At 45.0% G+C, this 22,619-nt stretch overlaps 1 protein-coding gene across 2 annotated transcripts; it reads left to right on the top strand.

Annotated features, from left to right (window-relative positions):
- The first annotated feature begins 2,405 nt into the window (after positions 1–2,405).
- On the top strand, positions 2,406–17,384 carry LOC139771702 (transcription factor Sox-9-B). Of its 2 annotated transcripts, none has more exons than XM_071704664.1 (5): positions 2,406–4,037; positions 7,794–7,940; positions 12,857–13,193; positions 13,774–14,090; positions 14,476–17,384. In XM_071704664.1, the coding sequence occupies exons 1-5, from the start codon at positions 3,817–3,819 to the stop codon at positions 14,738–14,740; spliced, it is 1,287 nt and encodes a 428-aa protein (XP_071560765.1). In that variant the 5' UTR covers positions 2,406–3,816; the 3' UTR covers positions 14,741–17,384. The 2 variants fall into 2 exon arrangements, with proteins under 2 accessions (XP_071560765.1, XP_071560764.1); XM_071704663.1 differs by having other exon boundaries at positions 13,759–14,090.
- Positions 17,385–22,619: the final 5,235 nt, after the last annotated feature.

Raw genomic sequence — 22,619 nt, 5'->3', positions numbered from 1 at the left:
TTCAGCGGAGATTTAATTTTTCCTCTTTTACGCGGATAAATTCGCTTTTCGACTTTATGGGGAATACAAAGATATAGCGTAGGTTTCGTTGTAAGGAAACGGCGAACCAGTCGTCGACTATTCTGATTTGGAATGCGTTCTGTATGTTTAGAACGCGTTTTCAGTTTTCAGTGGCACAAATATGCATATTATGATGACTTACAAATTAGATAATCTTTCTGACATGTAATCGCTAAGACTGTATTACTCTTACAAAATAAAATAAGATGAAAATCTTCTCTTTTTGTTTACGAAAACTGACCGCATCTAGGAACGCAGCTTCGTTCTCCTTATCCGCAAATCTTTCTCGTCGTATTCGCCACGCTTAATTTTCATTGTGAAACTTAGTCGATTCCTATTGCTTTCTAATTAATTCGCTCGGAGTTCTCGGACTGACGCTTACGAAATCGTTAATTACAACCGACTTGATTAATGACTCGAGCTGCGTTCCAGAGACTGTTGCATACGGGTCAAGATTTATGTGCGTTCGAAGATGCAAATGCAGTTGACAAATATTAAAGCAGATAACTCCATTATACTATGCTGATTCATAAAAATAATGGAATTTATATATTTCTAATTAATAATAGCGTAATTAATAAAACAGGTAATTTAATAACGAATCTCATTCCAAATGACTTTAACGGTAAAACATTTAAAGGACGGCTTGACATCATTCTATTTTGCGAGAAATAACAATTACTGAGCTAATTAATAATGCTTTCGTTAATGAAAAAATAAGCTTGTTTAGAAATCCATAAATAATTCGCTAAATTCATTCAAAGTAGAAAATTTTTCTCGTTATGACGTTTATTAATTTAATGACATCATAAAATCTGGGTCTTTCTACAAAATGTACACATGATGGCTATCTTTCGTACGTCCTATGTCCTCTTTGCGTTGAAAAGAATCCGATGTAAAAACGCGAGAGGTAAATTTATTTGCAAGATTCCCAAGTATGAAGCAACATTGAAAGTCCTCGCGAACTACGCGCGTCTCGTCGAAGCTTTCGTTTCCTTGCCGAAACGTAAATGTCCGGTCACCACGAGGGTCGGTCGATGAGTGCAGCGTGCAATCGTGAATGCAACCGGTCTTGATGCGGCATGTACTCTCCTCCACGCGACGTCATAATTGCAGCCGACCGCCGGACCAATCGACGGGACCACGTCGGAGGAACGGAGATGATCGCGAGCAGGAACGGAGCGGAGAACCGAGGAGCTGCAGTAGGAGAGAGGGAGAGGGAAGGAGGGAGAGAAGAAGAGGGACGAGGCGAGAGATAGGTGGAGCAAGCAGAAATACGATTGGTTCCATCCTCCCGGAGGATATCGTAGCCATGGAAACTCTCTTGTCAGCAAAGAGCACCGAAATATAAATGGAATGACCGGCGATCTCTCTGACAGCCTGAAGGGGAGGGGAACGCGGTATCACATGAGGAAGGGGAGATGATCTATCCGAGAACAGAGAGAGAGAAAGAGAGACAGAGACGGAGAGAAAGAAAGAGAGAGACAAATCCGCGATATTATTAACGTCTGATTGTCGGTCAGCGAGAGTGGTCTCTCGCGCGAAAAAAATGTCAGTATTGCAGTCGGATGGTGCAACATTGTCGCAGGACACCCTTTCTTTGGTCAACGAGATGGCGTGTTCGCATTCTTTGTCTCCAATCCTTAGCGGCGTATCATAAATGCAATCGTGGTCTTGGAAAAAAAAGAAGAACTCCAACACTTCGTATTAAAATAAAAAGTGTTGGAGGAAGAGAGATAGAGTTTGAAGAGGTATGTATTAGTGGAACTCGTACTAGAGAATTAAGTCAACGCCGAAAAAAGTAAATGCCACACAAGTGTAATGTTTATTTGGTACTCGAGATTCTATTTCGGAGTAATCATTTTTATACATTCCGCTTGGATCACGTATATTTTCTCGCTAATTTTTATTACATACTCGCGCATAGGAGGGCTTTTATTTTTTTATCGAAACTTGCAAACGAATTTCTTTTCGATGAATTTCGATGAATAGATTTTCAGCAGCCTTCCTTTTGATTAATTAATTACAGTAAATCTTTTATAATTATTATTAATTAAAAGCAAACTCAATCTCATTATTATCGTAATGATTGATCGTGTCTGAATATATAAGGGTTAAAGAATTACGATCGCAGACCTTCCCGCTATGGCGAGGCTCGCTTTTGCTCGTACGTCGATTATGATAACGCGGAATCTTTCCATTGACGGTGTATTACAATACGAAGAAGCAACAAAAAAATATAACGGCCTCGTGGGTGCCGCCTTATTTGGCCGCGTTCCTCGTCGAGGCGACGACGAGGCCGGCGAACACGACGGCCGCGAGATACGTCGAGCGAGTGCCTCGTGTGCCCTCTCCTTGTCTCGTTTCCATCCGCGAGATATCCCGGCCACTTCCACCGCCGCGCCGCCGCCGCTGCCGCCGCCGTCATCTCCCTCCCGGTGCACGCGACCGTCGCCGGGACTTCACGGAGCAACAAGTGTTACCAGCGCGTTGCCTTCGCCCCGCCCCCAAAACGAGCCAGCCGAGCCGAGTGAACGATGTCAGGCCTCGTGGTGGAAACTGCCCCGAGGCGATGCAACCACCTCACTCGAGCGCCGATCGCGCGACAAGCGACCCGCCGAAACCCCGAGAGCTTCAACTCGGCGCGAGTTAACGCGAGTAATGCGAGCGCGATCCCCGTCGTCCGGCCCGGCGAACGGAGATACCGGAGTTCACGGTGTCGTTATGTGAAAGAAAAAAAAACTGTTCGAACGCCGCTACACGGAAGACTCTTCGAAAGGTGCGAAGTCGTGGTCCCTGCGAGACTTGGACCGGACGGCTCGTGCGAGTTAACGGTTTCTGACGATCGGACGAACGGATCTACTGAGAGACATCGCAGACTCCCCGCGGATTCCGCGAATGCTTTCGGACAATTTCAGTTCCGCTGACATCACGGGCGATCTCACGACGTATGACGATACTTGGATGCTGCTCCTCTCGAAGGATACACGACGAATGGTAGACTGTAATGATACGAGAATCCGTTTAAACGCCAGTGATATCTGTTTACCGAGACACGTGTCATTCGACTGAAGATCCGCTGGCTCGAGGCAGAGAAGCAAAGTGCAATGATCTACGCGGAAGGATAAGAGGACCGACCGTCGAGGAAAGCTGTCGATCACGAGATACGCGGCACCGATCTCGCATTTCTCGGGAAGGGGACCAAGCGCGCGAGACTTCGAGACGGACAAAGAGGAGCGGCGCAGATAAGAAGCAGCCGGAGTTCGGCGAACTGTGACGAGCAAAAAGGCGACCGACGAGCAGATAGAACGACGCTGCAAACGAGTCACGCGTGTGCGCGCGAGATACGCGCGAGTTAATCGCCAACGAATTTGATTACAAACGTGACGGTCGCCGATCGGGACGCGACAGCCAAAACTCCGCGAGGGGAGGGAAGGATCGAGACCGGACAGAGACCGCGGCAGCAGCTGACGAAACTTATCGTCGACCGCCGGGTCGCGGCCGAATCGCGGGAAAACGTAAGCGATGCGCTCGCCGCGATGATAAAAGGCGATAACAAGAGCGGCTGCGTTATCGCGGCGATGACAAATTGATCGATCGTGATTACTCTTCGCGGCTGAGATGAGATGAGACGTGTTTGCCGCGTGTCGACAAATCGGTAGGACTGATCGCGTGCGATCGCACGGCACCCTCGGCACCGACGGGCCTCGCGGGCATCGTTGATCGTTGTTGCGCGCGACGTACGCGACGAAGGGGATGAAGATGAATGACGTCAAGCCGGAGAGCAGCGGCGCGTCGATTTCGCCGGCGGTCGGGAACAATAACAACAATAACAACAGCATCAACGGTAATAACAAAGCGTCAGCAACGGCCGTCGCCGCGGCGACGGTGGCCGCCAACGGCGGCGAGGGAATCAGCGCTGCCGTCGCCAAGGTTCTCCAAGGATACGACTGGACCCTGGTACCCGTTGCTACCAAGTAAGTGTATCGCGTGGCGGACTCTTTTTTTTCCTCACTTCTGAACCGCCGTTTCATTCGAGCGATGGAAAGATTTCGAAAAATTGCTCGGGCGCTTTGGCGTAATCTTCTAAAGTCTTTAGTCAGATTTCATTAGTCATATTTTAAACGTTCTTTTGCTAGAATTTGAGGAGGATGATGAAAAGAGATCTTGCCGTCGTTCGAAAAAACTCACCGAATCGAAGGAACTAAGAAAAATTAACATAGTCGACGTTTGCGAAGTTACTTTATCATATATGATAAAGTAACTTCGCAAACGTCGACATATGTATGTGACACTGACGAATGAAAGATGTATTTCTCCATTGATATTTCATTTAGATGTTACGACACCATTTTGTTTCATATTTTTTTTCTGTTTAGAGCAGAAAGATTAATGAATCACTGAAATAGAAAACGCTTCCGAGAGGTATTTCTTTTTTTCTCCTCTAGCTTCCTCGATGTTTTCGCGAAGCGTTTTAATCGTCGCGAGTCGTATTAGCGACGCGTTAACATAGACACGCACGCATATGTGGCCGTCCTGTGAAGCTTCGCGGGTTTAACTCGCGCGAGGGGGGAAAAAGGAGGGAGGGGGAGAAAAAACCGAAGAAGAGAAAGAAGAAGGAACGGCGCGACGGAGCCGTCGGGGAGAGAAGTAGAGGACGAGGAAGCGCGACGCGCGGCCTTAAAAATACGTAACGCTAACTCAATTATGACGCACTCGTTTCCCCGGCCTGGGAAACGTGCGTCTCGCGGAAAAATGTCCTCGGTCGCCAATTAACGCAAATTGGCTAATTAATGCCCGATCGCCGCATCCCGCGCGCCAGCCCGTCGGTCCTCCTCGATCGTGGGAAGGCAGAGGCGGTTTTAAAATAGCGACCCGATAACGATCCGAAAAAAAAGAAAGAAGAAAGAAGGAAATAACGAGAGGAGAGAAACTGAAATGCTATTTCTTTCCGCACTTTAGGAGCGGAGTGTTCCTCGTCGAGCGGTGTGTCCTCGGCGCGTCACTCGGTGCTCGCCGATGAAAAATCATTAGATCGCCGGCGAACTCGATAAAATCGCGAGCTCGACCTCGATACGCGGAAAATTGTGCAACGCGCCTTCCGATCCGCCGTCGTAATGGCTGCCGATACTGCGATTTGGTATTTCTAGTTGCCGCGACGATCGTAATTGCTTTTGCAAAAAGGATAGAAGGATCTATATCGGGAAGATTAAAAAAACACCGGAAACTGAAAAGTATCTTATCGGAGCGTCTATAAGAGACTTATGTTGTGTCAAATGTGGAAATTACGTTTGGGTGTAATTGTAATTGCGTGAACTGTCATCACCTGCAATTTGGGACATCGCCGAGATAATAAAATTTTGGAATGTATCTAGAAAATCACGCAATCAAAGGTTCGAGTGTATTTTCGGAAATGACTTTAAAGCCGCGACCGACAAAAAGACATTAATTTGGTATTAATGCTGAAGCAACGTCTCTTTTTGAAACGCGTTAGAAACTTTAAAATTCTCCGAAGAAAACTCCATCAAATGATATCGACGAATGTTGATTTCAGCGAAGAAGATTTGCTTATGATTTCATCTTATAATCTCAACGTCGTTAGACGCGTACGAAAAGAATGTCCGGAGGATCGCGGCTGTCGCGTGCGTCGAAGATAAGACGCCGGAAAAATTCAACGGAACGATGCGAGGAGGAGCGATTACGCGGTACTAGGTACGCGGTTAGATCATAGAGGAGGACGGGCCACGACGGAAATCACGGAGTGTATCGTTACGCGCGCTTATCGCTAACCCTCAATTACGGGGTTATCTCGGAGGGGTTAGACGCAGGGTGCGGTGTTTATTCCCGGCGATAGAGCCCGATAAAATCGACCGGTTTTTTAATTCCCATGAATTTCCGTGAGAGTGTGTATCGTGTCTCGCAGAAGCCGCGATCCGTACCGTATATATCAAACATTAATTGACGATTTCTAAACGCGCAAAAATGATAACGCGGTGAAAATTGTATTCACGCCAAGACGCAGGATAAAGTTGGCGCGTAAGTGAAAGCTTCTTTTTTTCTTTTAATTAACCGCCTGATATCGCTCTCGAGTTCTTCTTGCTGCGCGTTCGTGCCATTTTGCACGGTACCACGCCTACGTTGCGAACACGCAGAGTCACACGCATCGTACGTCTTTTTTCCCCTTTTTTTTTTCCTCTCCTTGCGTTTATCCAGGTAAAGCGCGCGCGTCGTGTGTGCCGCGCGCTCGCGTCGAGGAGCGCCGTGAAAACCCTCGTTAGTGAGCCCACGCTAATTACCAACGGCTCCGCGGGTTTACACACGGATTTAACGCCCCTCTCATTTCAAAGAGGCCGAAATGTACCGCGGGTACCGCTTTCGAATCCTTGAGACGCGCGCCGGAGTCCTTTTCACCCGCGTTACGCGCGTTCGCCACGCTTATCCCCGTGTAATCCCCGCGCGAATCGAACGCTTGTATAGGTCCGATTACACCCTACGGACTGTTGCAGCAACGCTGTCCCTCCGGGTTCCGCTTTCCTCGGCCGGAAGCCTTCGGAGCGATCCTTTTATCCCGTCTTGTATCGGGAATCGATCGCGACAAACGTCGCACACTCTCGTACACGATAAATATACATAATTTATATGTACGCATCTGATATCGTTTACGTATCGCCAGCTACATCCGAGCTGTACCTTCGTATCTTAATCCGATTGTTTCGACATTATTTAAGATCGCACAATAACTGCCTATCTCTTTATATCCGACCTAACGATTCCCGCTAGAAAATAATCCCGTATACCGTATGCCGCCCGTTCCTCGAGCCTCACGGCCGTCCGCTCGGGCGGCCGCGCGCGAGTCCTTAAAGAATCCTCGATTAAGGGTAAAAAGAAAAACAGGGACGAAGGGGGAGGGAAGAGGCCAGTCCAGGATATCTCTCCTGGCGCGGCAATCACGTCAATCACGTCGATCCCTGGGCTCTGGACGGGGCAAAAGTTTTATGAAGTCATCTTCTCGGAAAGAAAGGGATACGTCCATTCCTACCCGTCACACGTCGGCAGCCACGGTGTTATTTTAAGGCCGGTTTTAAACGCTCCGCGCCGCTCGCCAGGATGACCCGGGGGTAGCCCGCGCGGAGAACCCGATACGGATACGTATGTGTGCGTGTGTATGTATATACCGTGCCGTCGCCTCTGGTTATTTTCTTCTGCAAGTCACCAGATTATCCGCCAGAATAGTCGACCGGGTAGGTAGATAGAGAAAGAAAGAGAGAGAGAGAGAGAGAATCTTTCTCGCTGTTGAATTTAGCTTTTATTTCTACTGAACGATTTGAAAAACCTCATTTTTTATATAAATTGCGTTTCTTCAAGTCGTAAGAGATCAGAGATTTACGCGACTCTGTGAAAGTTTGACGGGACATTTGATATAATATTGTAAAAGTACTTTATCGAAGTTGTATCGCGAAAGAAATTAACCGGAAGCGGTAAAATACCAAAAAAATAAGGACTCAGTTACGTGTTAAAGTTACGTTGCATATGAGTATCACGAGCTATGCGGTGAATTGAATTAATCATTTAGAGGTTTAGAGCGCGCAGTAATCGTAATGAGGTACATAAATAAGAGGTTTCTCGCTGGGTAATATTGAAGAAGTCTCTTTAATAGAATCTTGTGTTTGTTCGCGCAAATTTGTATAGAGAGGTGTATCGTTTCCAATGAAGATAATGTCTTCGAATTGCAGGGGCTCCGGCGACAAAAGGGCGGCCCACGTCAAGAGGCCCATGAATGCGTTTATGGTGTGGGCCCAGGCTGCGAGGCGAAAACTGGCCGATCAGTACCCACAGCTTCACAACGCCGAGCTGTCGAAAACACTGGGAAAGTTATGGCGGTGAGTGTCGCGCGTTCTTTGTGCTTGCGTCAATATTTTGAACGCGTCAGGCGGAACGGTAGCGGTAAATCAGTAACGTGACAAATCCTAGGAGAGGCACGGCGGTTTCATTATTCTAGATTAGCGCAAGATCTTAGATGTTTTACAATCTAAAATATTCAACTTAAAATCTACCATTATATTTTTTTTTTGAAAATTATGATAAAGATAACTCTGACGTTTATGCTCCTCTTTTATTATCTTTGTTAGAATTATTTAGCTCGAAATCTAACAAAATGTCACTAGACCTTTGCTTCAATCTAATACAACTTTTTACTGCAATTTTTCCTTTTGCTCGATTCGATTTTATAAAAGTCGCGTAGTTGAGAATTAAATATAAATGCGCACTCGAACGTTCGGTCGACGAGTAAGGTTTCAACGGCCTCCCTGCGCGGTGGAAAGACACTGTTTCGATAAAATTAATCGGCACCACGTGTCTTCAATCGGATGCCTCTCCGTTCTCCCGATCTGATAAGCCCGATTCTCTCACAGATGCGAGCTCGCCAGGCGGCGGCCAGCCATGCGAGAGAATCGCGCTCGCTGATCTTCGTTCGCGCTCGCCTCGTTCGAAGAAAATCGGATCACAAGCCGAAAGCACGGAAATGTGCTGTTGATCATTTTACAGCTGCCGTTTATTCGAGGCCACCTGTGCTGTTTATCGCCGATTCAATAATTTCAAGCTCACACGTTGAATTCGCGCGAAGGGGCAAAATATCGACAATAGGCGATAATTTAATTATATCAATATTGATTTTTATGTGTAGCAAGAAATCAAAATTCTTCAATTTATGCTTTATTGAAAACTTGGAAGCATTTCTTCCTTTTTGTGAATCTCTGATAAATATACGACGGTTCCGCGCTGCGAATTATACTTCTCTCACTGCCATGCCGTGACTTTGTAGAAATTCAAAAAGTTTTCAATCTCTCTCACGATTGATGTAGAAAAAGAATCAGTCATCAAAGAATGAAGAATAAAGATAATCCTTTGACTGTTTTGGAATCACGTTCGATTTCACTTGCGTAAGATGCGAAATTGCACATGCGATTTCGATCAAAATCGCTGGACCGGAAAGAGCTAATATCGCCCAACAAGGATCGTGCGACGAAAGTTCAGAGTCACCGCGTTCCAATTCCCGCGACCACTTGTTCATACGTAACCCATTTCTATTTTTACCAGCGAATTCGCGAATGCTTCTTTTTTTTTTTACTTTTGGAGTTGGCGGCACGTATATACATATATGTATTAAACACATCCGCACCACGTGGCGCCTAGGCTGCACGTGGTACAAGTGTTCCTGCTTCTCGAGACCCGTGAACTCGGGTCGCACATGTAGCAGCGGAGAACACACTTCGCGTGACGTCTCGGCAGCCCTCTCTTTATAAAGATACAAATCTCCTTAACGCTCGTGTCGCTTCCCCATATATCGCTCTTAGAAAATTCTTCATCTTTTCAAAATAGGTTTAAACGCCTTCTCCTACCGTTGAATAAAGAGAAGGTAGAAATCGAGAGGATGAGATAGACTTACTTCGGGTAAATGAAACATGCGCGCAACGCACGCGATCACTGATACATCCTGTATACGCGGGATGACTGGTGGACGATTCCGTTTCCTGGTTGGGACTAACGAGGTGCCCCAGTGGGCCATATAAACGATCATCAGAGGCCGCGCCGACAAGGACCCCCGTCGCGAATCATTTAATAACACCGGCCGCGATCGCGATCGTTCGCCAAAGATCGACGATCGATACCCCGGCGATTGTCACGGCGCGCGGCGGAGCTTTCGCCCAAAGATAAGACGCCGCTTGGCATTAAAGATCAATCGATTTTTTTCCTAACGCCATATCGGGGCTCATTAGCGATCTATTGGTCCTGTAACGCGCGTCGATTGAATCAAGTGACATTCACCATTCGTAGGTGAACCGTTACCCACCTCTAGACCTCTCGCATAAGAAGCAGAAAGAATACACGTTGGAGACGGGATTTTGAAGGTTCGTATACCAAAATCGGCATGACACCGCTCGTACAAGAGAAACAAAAGCCGTCCTTGAGTCGTTACGTTGACCTACGGTTTTCGGCTCTTAAAAAGTCATTATTTAGCACCTTTTCGGTATGGACCTAGTCCCAATTAACACATTCACGTCCGAACGCGAGATGTATTTATACGTGACTGTGCCAAGGCTCCGTAATACGCGCGAATGAACTAGCCAAATCGTCTTTGAGTAATCACGTCGCGCGTAAAGAATCGAATTTGCCCGATCGGTCGTCGATTGAGAGACGTCGCCGTGCGCCACTCTGACATTTTGATCCACCTTCGCGCAGAAACAAATGATACAGTCATCTTCGGTAATGAACACAGTGCTAGAGCGATCGCGCTACGCGGCCCGGAGTTGCTTGCCAACCCCGATGAGACCGATAAAACGGCGAAGCTCAACGAAGATCGTGCTTGCGAGTATATTGTACAGAGATCGCAACATCGATGGCGCGGTCGTTCACGAAGTGACAAGTGAATAAAGGAGATATCGTTACACTTGAATTATAATGATGTTTGCGACCTTATGTGCGTACAAAAGGAAAAAGATCTGTAATGAAGATGTAAAAATGTAGAGAAATATAAAATCTAAGAGATATGTAAGCAGAGATTGAAGCGATATCATGATATAATTTGGAAAAATTTTATAATTCACGCAATAGTTACGAGAATATGACGAGGATCTAAATCTGCAGTATAAAATGATAAGGATTCTTGCCCCTTTGGCGCAAGAACTTTAATCGTAACTGCGTCGATTCTCGCTGACTTTGACGCCGACTTGTCTCACGTCAATCCTGATAAGAGGGCCAGGTGCCAGTGCCTGGAAATAAATCTTTTTCTCGCATTCTCTCTCTCTCTCTCGTCGTCTCGAAACGTATCGCCATTCGGATACTCCAAACGCGATGTGTTTGTCGACAAAAGGAAAACAGATATCCCCCCGGTTCATCCTTGGCGCGTGCTCGCAGCTGCCGGCCGGTTCCTGCCGGAGATAAAGGGGCCCCCGGGGACCACAATAGGCGCCTTGTGTCCGTCAGGTGAATTTTTCCGAGCCCGCCTCTCCGCGCCGCGGGCCCGCCTGCAAATAGCGCGTGACGAGAACAGGTAAATCCGTCTTATCTCCCGGAAGGAACGATTCCTCCACACATCAGACTTCCCGCGAAAGCGATAGCTATTATTTTCTCCTCTCGCGGTAGCCGCTATCGATTCTAAGTAAAAGCGCAAATTGCTCTTTTTGGCCAATGACTGGGATTTTATATATTATATCGCTGTTTGAAGTATTACGTTCGCGAAAATCAAATTTATAACGTCTCCGTCTTTTTACGAAGTTAACCATTAATCGCAATTTTTTAATATTCAACATTATACATTCTGTCAAGCAATTATCGTCGCTTTAGTAGCTGGCTCAAGGAACGCTTCGAGAAAGTCGGACAATTTCGCGATTTGTTGACGGTTACTAGGAATGACAAGCGTGATAATTCAATTAGAATCCCGCGATGAGGATTCATCGAGATTGAGCTCGTGCGACCTTCGGCCGTGTGAATTTCTCTCCTCCTCCTCCTCCTCCTCCTCTCTCACGGGGTAACATCTGATACGTATGTACAAATAACCTCGTAGAGATACTGGCGAGAGGCAGAACTAAATTGACTGACCCTGCGTTGCATCTGGCGAGGAAAAAGAGAGGCTGCGACGGCTCGCTATCGTCGGCATCCACTGGTCGAAAAAAAGCTCGTGGCAAGTGTGTGTCCATTGACCAGATGGATTTTCTCTCTCCGTCTCTCTCTCTCTCTCTCTCCGCCAGTCTATCGCTCTTTCTCCCTCCTTCTTTCCGTCGGAGTGACAAAACACTCTCGGTTAAGCTTGAGATACGTGTGTCAACCCGCTCGAGAGCTTAGCTCCCGTCGTGGGATTTAAATCCCGAGCTTGCGAATACTCCAGATGATGTATTACCAGCTTCCTCAAACGTTTCTCATGACAACTCCCATTCTATTTTGCATTTTGCGCGATGTGTGTTTACAATACAATTAAGAAACATATCAACAATTAAATGAAGATATCAGAAAAGAATGAATGTGAATGAGACGTCAAACTCAGAAGAAGCGGTCATCGACGACCTGAATCGGAAATTATCTTGTGGATGAGAGAAAGCGCGGCGAACCTGAGGTCATCCTGCATACTGCAGGATGACTTTATTATTAAATGCAAGACGTTTAAAGAGAAGAAACGTGAATCGCTTGGGCGGCACGAACCATCGGCTGGCGTAGCACGACGGAAATCCTCGAAATCTCTCGGACGTTCTCTATTACACCGGAAAACCTTATCGGCCGCGAGGTTTACGAGCCCAGTGGGAATATAAACACAAAGAGCATTTAAGGACCGTAACCGTGCACCGAGCCCCGCGCCCGTCAAGCCGCTCCGCGAGGCGGACTAAGTTGTGCGCGCCTTCGAGCGCCTTAACGTGCCCAGAAACACTAACCAGACCCCCCATTTCGACTCATTCGAGAGTATATATCAGACGCCGATGGAAACGCTCTCGTTCCGAGGCTCTTCTGATGCCGGGTAGCGAGAGACGCTCGGCCACGAGCGGCGCGAGGAGAGAGACGTTCGCTCGCTTGTGTATACGCGCGCAATGCGGGCGCGAAGAGACGTGAATCACGTCGAGCCGACGACAGATTTCACGGCCGAGTGTCGAGAATCGCTCCGCGATGTAGGTCTTAAAATTATAACAATTCGGAAAAACTGTGGACGTTCGAGCGTAGCTTAAAAGATACCGCGAAGCTCGTACAACATATGTACGAAGGTTATTTGTTCAGCATAATTTAAATTTCTTACGCGGCTGATTGTGTACAGGCTCCTGTCCGATAACGACAAGAAACCCTTCATCGAGGAGGCCGACCGTCTGCGCGTTATCCATAAGCGCGAGCACCCCGATTACAAGTATCAACCCCGACGTCGGAAGCAGAACGGGCCGTCTTCCGGTCGCGAGAGCTCGCCCACGAGGAGCCAGAGCAACGTGACGTTCAGCGTTACCAGGTCGATGAAGCAGGAGGACATGAGTCCTAGAGGCGTTCAAGGTCCCAATTCGCCGCAGAGTGGCGTGAGCTCCTCGCCACCCACGACACCCGGTCAGGGCCTCTCACCGCCGACACCCCCTACGACACCCAGGGGACAGCACTACATCAATCAGGTACTCAACGCGTCCCTTGCGATCGCCCGAAAACTTTTGATTTGATGAGAAAGAAATAACTTAGATAATTATATCTACAATACTCGCGTTTGCCATTTTAAGATTATCGTTCATAAGATCAATTTGCATAACTAACAATGATTGTGATAATAATAACTTAAACAATAAGTTGCCATTTAATTTTCGCTTTACGATCATTATATTTAATCGAAAAAAGATTAAATCTTTGCAGACCAAATAATTTCTCGCAAATGAGCGAAAATGAAGTATTTCATCCTCAATTTCATCTAATCAGCTAGTATCTAACATGAATCAAAGAATTTTTATTACTTGGAGAAATTCATAGAGATATTAAAAATATAATTTGCCGATTATAATCACGTATAGATTCGAATGCTTAAAGAATGCGACCGTATTATGTCGAATCTAATTCGAAGTAGAGGACCGCAAAGGATTAATCCTTCGACCTCTTGTAAATATAATTATTCAAAGCTACTTCGCGCGCGCACGAATTGTTTGTATCCTCGGTTAATCATTCTAATCGTTGACGTCCCGCGAAATGAAGACGCTTGATTCGCAGAGCAATCAGCTTCCGCAGAACAACACGGTGTACTACCAGGAGTTGGTCAGCGGCACGCCGTCGAGCGAGTCCCCGCATCAGCAACCGGCGGTCGATCTTCGGTATATCGAGGTCGGAGACGGCCTCCCCGGCGAGGAGAATCAGTTGAACGGCCTCGGCACTTTGGGCGGGCTCGGCCTGAATCTCCCGGTGAACTTCCAGGAGTGCGAGGTCGAGAGCAACGAGCTCGACCAATACTTACCGCCCCAGACCAGCACGCCGATACATCAGTACCCGCCCGTGCAAGTCACCACCGCCTCGCAATGGTTACTCAACAGGTAGAGAGACCGCCGTAATTGCGCTCTTTCGCAATGATTTCAAGTCAAAGAGTGCAACCTAAAAAGAACGTAAAATTATAATGGCGGCATTCTAAAAGTTTCGACCACCAAAAGTTTCGTTGCACTTATTCCTCATATCTTTCATCGTTATCTAATTAATATTTTTATTTCTAATTTTGCACGTCTTCTCTTCTGAGAGCACTCAATTACATTCGGTGCAAATATTGTTCGTTAACATCAGACCAAAGTTACGAGAGGCGCGTTGTAAAATTGACCGATGGATTTTCCGAAATTTATCCCTGCCGCTTTCTCTCTCTCTCTCTCTCTCTCTCTGTCTTTCTCTGCATGATTTACGGGACATCGGGACACTTCGCTTCACTTCCAGATATGAGGAGGAGATCGAGAGACCGATCAAGCGTCACTGCTCGGAGCAGGCGATCGCGGAGGTGTCATGGGAGGACAGGACTCAGGAGATGGTCAGGTACCACGAGCTGCAGCCTCCCCTTCCGCCGGTCCAGTACATATCCGCCCATAACGCGCACCATTCGCACGCGAGTACGCAGATGGGCCATCCACACGTGTCCACGCCCTACGCGCAATACGCACATCGCTACGTGTCTGGCATCGAGACGTGGCCGAATTACATGTAGACCAAAGCGAGGTAAAAATGCCCAACATTTTTCGTTTTTGCGATGCCGAGAGGCACGCCGCGATATCGTCGAATCGTCCGATTTTTACGTGTATAAACGAGCAGAAAAAAGATTTGCGTAAACCATCCTGGATTTGTCGTGAAATATTCGAGGGATAGATTTTCGGAACCCGACTTCGAGTCTCCCCGGCCGACACGCCGAGGAAAAGACGTTATCGTCTAGCTTTTAAATTTTTACCAAAAATGTATCTCGATGGTTAAAGTCGTACAATTATCGAAATTGTCCTAAAATTATTTGCTAATCGAAGACTTGTTATTTTTTTTTTCGCAATTTTTGCAACTTACTCACGTAAACGACCTTATTTTTGACGATACAGTCATATTTCTTAGAAATCCTTACTAAGGAAAAGTCGGTACCAAGTTCCTTAAGAAATTTCTCTACAAAGTATTTTTTGATAGATTCAGGATACCCTGATGTAGATAACGATGCTGATGAAGTTATGTACGAAACGCATCGCGTAAAGTAAAAAAAGTAAAATAAAGACTATTTTATCACGTCGAATATTTTGTTACATTGACCCAAATCGTTGCAAATGCTTGTATAAATAAAAATGATTGTAAAATGCACATGATTGTATAAATAAATTGTGATCGGATTAATCGCCGCGATGTTAAATCCTCGCGACATTTCCGGGCATACAGAGCCCCAGGAATAGCCAAATACAACGTAATTAACGATTAATTATAGAGATCCACTCTGTTAATAGTTTTACATGAGTTTGCTCGCGATTGTATGCGCGGCTAAATGTGAGCTTCGTGTGATAAAATTTGTAGCGTAACGCAGATGTTGGATAATCCATTCGTGTCGATCTTAAATCTCTGCCTGAGAAAGGGACTATCGTCTCTGACGTTTGACGGCATTGCGAATTTGTGAAGAAAGAAAGACGAGAAGAAAAGGAAATATCGATACATATGACGGTCATAATTTTGAGATTTCCAAGTCATTCTTCTGGAAAGTCGAAATTATACTTTTATCGTTCTAATGCCACGCAATTTTGGTATCGCGACGATTACGTGTAAACGCTCGCGTAACATCCGTCCTTAAAAAAACTGAAACAAGCTTGCATGTTTCGAAAAGTGTAAAGAGCATGATAGAACTTTTACATAATAAATAATATCGCGAATATCTCGAAAACAAGCATTACATAGAATTTGAGATGGGTCTTTCTCTTCCTAATTTTAACAGGAAACGCGAAGGGAAAATATATATAGAGTGCAGAGCGCTAAAATTTATTATAAACGTATCTATTAGAGATAATCAAGCCAGAGTCAGACAGAAATCAAATCGTTTGAGTTTTGATTTTTCTGGACTTTCAATCCTTTTTAAGATACCCAGAGAACAATGACTTTACCCTTCATTTAACTTTCTTCGATCTGATGCTTAGTTCTGAAATTTTTCATCTTTATATATATAATATCCCTTCGTTTATCTAAGCCTGGCAATTTATTATACCGCTGCATTTGACGTGGATGCTAACACCGGATTAAATTTTCACATCTCCAGAAGAGATCGGGATTTCCTTCTTCAAGTGTTAGAATCGAACTGCATGACGAGTCAATAAGGTATCGATATTCTACTTTATGTGATTTGCTAAAATACAATTGTTGTTAACGATAATTTATTAACAGCAATAGCTCGTTAACAACCATCGCTCGCAATCCGAGATACGGTCGCGCGCTACGTGCCTCTTGCTCGACGCGAAAATGGCGGATTGGCCGTTCTCCCGGCTTGAGAGTCTCCACGTAGACGAGGCGCGGCCACGATACTCACCATGACATCATTCCATGACAGCCGGCCATTCCAAAGCGCAGAATTTCAGGCCAAACAAACAGGCGGCCGCTCGATATATACGGTGCCCAACGGCGCGCGAGCGTTCCAAATGTAATAATATATATATATGTATATACATATGTAAGCGAGACGCGCGCGGACGCTATAAACCGGCGATCGGCCGGTCGGCTCGCCGCACGCTCGCGCACGTCCCGTTCAAATAAACGGCTGAAATACGATCGAGGGTGGCAACAAAATGTGCGCTTGGCGCTTTCCGTTTAACGGACCGAGTATTTCGGGACCCGGAATTCGCGCGCGAGATACGGCGACGCGATCGCAGCTGTAAAAGACTTGGTGATTGACGGAGTTAACTCTTTAGGAAATTTTAATCGAGCATGAATTTTATGAATTAGAGAGCTGAGTCGTTTTCTATAGTAATTCAATCGCGAATCGTCCCTCGTTTTTCCATGAGATGTGAATGGTATTTCCGATTTTAGCTCGACCGTAAACGACCGGATATATCGAGGACCGACTGGCCTGGTATCGAGCGCGCAGCTATTGTAAATGAGCTTACAGCTCCATATTAAAACACGTAGATCACATATACTATACATTATTAACACTTACTAGTTACTACGCTGACACAGCCGTGCTTTTGTACTTAGATATTTATTCACCGCATTTTTACGAGGATTGATAGAAAGCGTAGGTTAACGTCTCGGCGTAGTTGTGCGCACCGAAGAGCGATCACTAAACCGTAATTTATAAGTGCGATGTACGCTAATTTGTAGAAATAAAGCAAGAGAGACTAAAATCTGTCGCATTTAATTCCCCTCTCTCGCTCCTAACTTCCCAGAAATTATATGTCGACTTTTTTTACACATTTTTATAGATATATTATGTATTATTCTATACGTGACGTAAAAATATTAGCATTATCTCACTTTATTTTATGTTTCGTTCTAAATTTTAACGTGTTCTGAATTATGACCAACCATTAAAATTGATATAGATGTATTTATAATGTCTTTTTGACCATAACTTTTCTTCAGCTAATCTGAATGTAATTTCTCAATTGTGAGGAACTTATATTCTTAAAGATAAAATTTTCGTACTAAACGGCTGCAGCCGAATTCGCAGGACCGTGCGACCGAGGCCGACGTGGAGCCTTATCTTCCTCGCCTTCTCGAATGATATTTGCAACGATACACGCGTAGCGAAATGAAATAGTACGCGGACTAGGTCACACGCGGTAACAACGCGCCTCAAATATTTGTCGAGCCCTTTACTTTCCCCTTTTAATGGCCCGAAAACCGCGAACGGACCATTCTCTCGGTCGAGCAAACAGGGGGCTTATCGAAATCTACCGGCGAGGGACGTGGGAATGTCGCGACTTTATATGCCACTTATCCGCATCTAGGAGATTAAATGGAGACAAGGTACACGTGTACTTCTGACGACTCGATAGAAATTATCACTTATAATTAGTTCACTAGTAATTAAATTCGGTTGCATTTCATTTACGAATAATTTGTCCATACTATACGTACTTCTATGATCGTAATTATTATTTATTCGTCAGAAACGAGATGCTCGAGTTTCTCCCCGTGCATATCTGCAAATTTTATATTTCTCTTGCCATATTATAATTTTAATTTTAATCTCTCTGTTTTTCTACTGATTGTGAGTTACTTTGAAGTTTAGAGCTAAATTTAGAATGGGCGATACCGTGGTGAAAACAAGTCGGTAACTCGCGCGGCGATCGTGCACGATGGGTTTCGTCGAGTTAGATCAACTTGACTTTTTTTCTCCCTCGTCATCTCTCGGCGAAAGAAGAGACCGATGAGCTTGACGAGAGTCAGCCCTTCCATCCCGCAGTATCATCGTACGGCCGTCTGATTTTTTTCCTCGCATCGTTGTCAGACATCGGGATTTCGATAAAGCACCGACGCGAGAGCGGGCAACGGAACGGAACAAACGACGGAAACGGCACCTTCTTGACCCCTTTGGCACGATAGAATTCCGTGAACAGGACAAGGAGGATATAGCGGAGAAACAATCGTGGTGCAAACGCGACAGTACCGCCCATTGAAGTGTACGGGCAGCTGGGTGTCGGAAAGACCCGCCATTTATACGCTTTATCTATTTTAATTTCGTCACGTAATATATGTATGTATATTCGATTTACTGGAAGGCGGTCGTTCTTTAACATCGAACGACTTCCGGGTGCTAGTTCCTAGAAATCGTGGAATCGACGTCTATCTCGATACGAGCACATCCGCTCTTTCTCTCTCTTCCCCTTTTCTCTCTTTCTGTGTATCTTCACAATGAACTTCAATAAAACGATACTATTTGCTAACTAAATTTGCTAACAAGATGTCTAAGATTAACGATAAATTTTTTAACAAGAAAGTTTAAATTAATTTGACAAATTAATTACCGATTAAGTTAATCGAAATGCCATTTGATCGAAATGCCATATTGAATATAGCTTTAGACTGAACACACTTGATGAAAATCGGTACGCAATTCCACCTGAGGCAAAAATCATTAACATTAAATATCTCATTATCACACAATACTGTACTGGCTTGTGATTATAAAACTTGCATAAAATATGTTAAGCGATTAGACTTATATTTTTCGTAATCCTGGGCACTCCGCCTTCGCTCGAAAAGGACATTTCCCTCCTGCGGGGAATACAATCTCGGGCCGATCGAGTGCGATGACATTTCGTACGTTAAATAAATATTTGAGCGAGTACGATAATATATCGATAAAATTTTCGACAGTTCGGGCATTCAGCGCCCCGCAGAATAAAGAGTTGTAAACCCTTCCAGCTGTTCCAGGTTGCGCTACGTTTTATCGGCCAGTTATATCCTCCTTACTATCTATCCATTCATCGAAATCTCGCCTCGCGGCACGCGTATGCCATTGTGATTGCGCTCAGAGTCTTAGGGCCAACCATAAGTTCCGTCGATATTTCTGGCGAGAGATTCGTCACGAAATCAAATCGAAGTGGCGAAACGCGAAAGGGCGCAAGAATCATTTATATCATCGCTTCATTCCGAATTCTCTAAATATAGAATTATTATTTACTATTTAAAAAAAGTCATCATCATATCCATGCGTAAAAAATATCTTTTTGGCGTAAATGGAATCGGATTTATACAAAGAAGCTTTATATTACCTCGAAACTTAGGTATATTAAGCTATCTAAGCTAAATTATCAGAACACAAAAAATTTTATATAGAATTAATTTGCTATTTTTTGCTTTTAAAAGTAATTTTTTTGCTCCAGCTATTAAAAAGTTACAAAGGGCTGGATAGCTTAGGATTAAGCTATCCAGCCATTGTAAAAAAAACATATAGGTACACATAAGTCAAAGTAAAAAGTTAATAATACCAAAATTATTTGCTATTTTTTTGCTCACATTATTAAAAAGTTCCAAAGTCTGGATAGCTTAAGAATAAGCTGCCACGTAATTGTAAAAAATAGCATATACTAAAAATACCAAATAATTAGCAAATTAGTTCCATATAAAATTTTTTGTGTTCTGATAATTTGGCTTAGATAGCTTAATATACCTTCGAAACTTTGTTTAATGAATTAATATCATTACGCGTCTCGTGGCTTCATTTGAGATATCTTGTAGGAAATATTTACGTGATCTCGATGAGACTTACGTCTCGATGATTCAGAATTTATATATATATATATAATATCTAGTAGATAAGGAAGGATCGAAGAGCTTATCAGCCGACACGACGATAGTTCTAATTAGCGCGGCAATTAAGCCGTTTTAAGAATTGCTGAATAGCCGCGGAGATAAGTTTCGTCTACTTATTCGCGATGAAATTATCAATTAAATTCACCGGGGGGGTCGCAGCGCAGTAGTTTTCCGGTCGTTGAAGATGATACCTCTTCTCGCCCTTCGTTGTTCTTCCACGAGAGCGAGAAGAGCGAAGTCGCAATCGTTCAGCAATCTAATCGGTCGCCCTTTCGGTACACACTAAACGGGTCCCACCACGTGTGAAACTAGACGAGGCCGCATACCCATAGAGACGAAGGGCTGGCTCACCGTGATGCGCGGTCAATAGCAAGTTAAACACGAGTAGCGGCTTATCGTGGCGTTACCATGGTAATTACGCGGTAGATACCGATAAACCATGCACCTAGGTACATAGCAGGGCGCCGATACAAGCTTATCAGTAAGAACCAAAGGGGTTCGCGTCCAGGAGAATTTTAATGTTCCACTGCACGGCGCACCGCAGTTCTTCTCTAAATAATGCATTTCGATGGATCTTGCGAAAGCTCGCGACGCGACGTAATATTTTTCGCTACAAATTACGTTTATATTCGTCGCTTAGCATTAATTATCCGTTATGAATCTCGAGGAATTATAACGGGCACGTTCCGTGACATTAATTGGCGTCTCATCGACGACGTCTCGGGAACTCGCGTTGCCGTTTCGACGAAATTGTAATATACGCTTCGTCCCTTGGCGGCCGATATCGCTCCTTCTCCCTCGGCGCCCGTCCAAGCGCGGCACATCTTAATTGCCAGCGGCGAGTAAAGATAATTGGCATTTGGCAGCGAGTGATCCGCGATACGCTCATGCCGGCGATGGCGGCACGGCGCGGTAGCTTCTTCTCAGAAAGAAGTTTGTTTGTACGTTTTATAGGTCTTGAATTTACCGCAGGCTCTTCTGCGCCTGAGACCCGCGGCCGCGTCGTCTTCTTCGCCCGACGTCGATGGCAGATACGCCGTCTGAGAGACAGGGAGCCTCCTCCTCCTCCAACCCTCCTTACCCATTGGCCTCTCTCACTCCCCTTTCTTTTTCCTCCATTTTTCTGCGCAGACGGTTTTCTCCACGGCACTTACTGACGTCGATGATGCATTAACGTAATTGCGTTTGCGTCCCGTTCGCGAGATAAGACGAGAGAACCCGCCGAAAGCCTGCCCTTCTTTTAAGCTGAAAATTCGAGCCTCGGGAACTCATGTCGCTCGAGAAACCTGCCGAATTTACACGTTCAACACGTTGTTGCACGACCACTTATTATAGCTATTCTAATTTATATAAGAGATGACTATTTTGTCGTTTAAAGAAATTACACTTTGATTCGTGTAAGTAACCGATTTGTTTAACAAGAATAATCGGCAGGAAATATATTTATAAAAAAATATTTGCCCATTTTCTACGATCTCTTAATAAACAATTTCTACTCATTTATCTAACCGTGTAGTTTGATAGACGTCATGTCACGTGAATTTGTAAAATTGAAGATAAAGCAATTATATGTATGACTAGTCCTTCACAATTTTCCCTCATTTCATCGAATGCTTAAAAAGCGTAGTATATCTTTTTTCTTTGCAGTATTTGCGATCTTCAATATTCTATCGATATTTTTTTATCATTTACTTTAATTTTGCAGCTTTAATTTTGCTTTTTCACTTGCAACTCTCACGAAGAGTTTCGGATTCGCTCGTTATATCGAAGGCCGGAATTCCCGACGAAGGGTTTTCGTTAATTCTGCGCTTCTGATCCGAAAGCTGTAGGCCGCAACGGGCAGAAAAACGATTAACGCCGCGACGTCACCTAAGGTGGAGGATAAGAGGAAGAAGTGAGAGGAGAGCCCGAGGCCTTCTGCACTGTCTCAAGCACTCTCCTCGTGAGTGACTCTCGACTGGTATGGCTGACAAAGAGCGAGTATCCACCACTATATCGAGGTACTAGAACCACCATGTGTACGGGCGTACCCGTGAATACCAGCGGCTTAGCGAGGCTAGCGTTATAAGAATATTCGCGTTATCGTCGTGGCCTTTCAACATTCCGGCAGGAATCGCCGAGGAAGCCGAGTCCGGAGGGATCGGTGCTCGACGCGATGACATCGAAGAGCTTCAACGAAGTAAATCGCGGGAAAATAGAAAAGGACAAAAACGCGTAAATGACAGACGGATAAATGATTATTTTAATAAATGATTAAAAGAAGATATCAACGATTAATCTGCGACGTATCCCCGTCACCGTGTTGCCGACCTTTGGTA

Source organism: Temnothorax nylanderi, unplaced genomic scaffold (assembly GCF_030848795.1).
Source record: "Temnothorax nylanderi isolate EJ_2023f unplaced genomic scaffold, tnyl_v1.0 TNYL_tig0043_pilon, whole genome shotgun sequence".
Lineage (NCBI taxonomy): Eukaryota > Metazoa > Arthropoda > Insecta > Hymenoptera > Formicidae > Temnothorax > Temnothorax nylanderi.
This window is presented reverse-complemented; position numbering and strand designations above follow the sequence as displayed.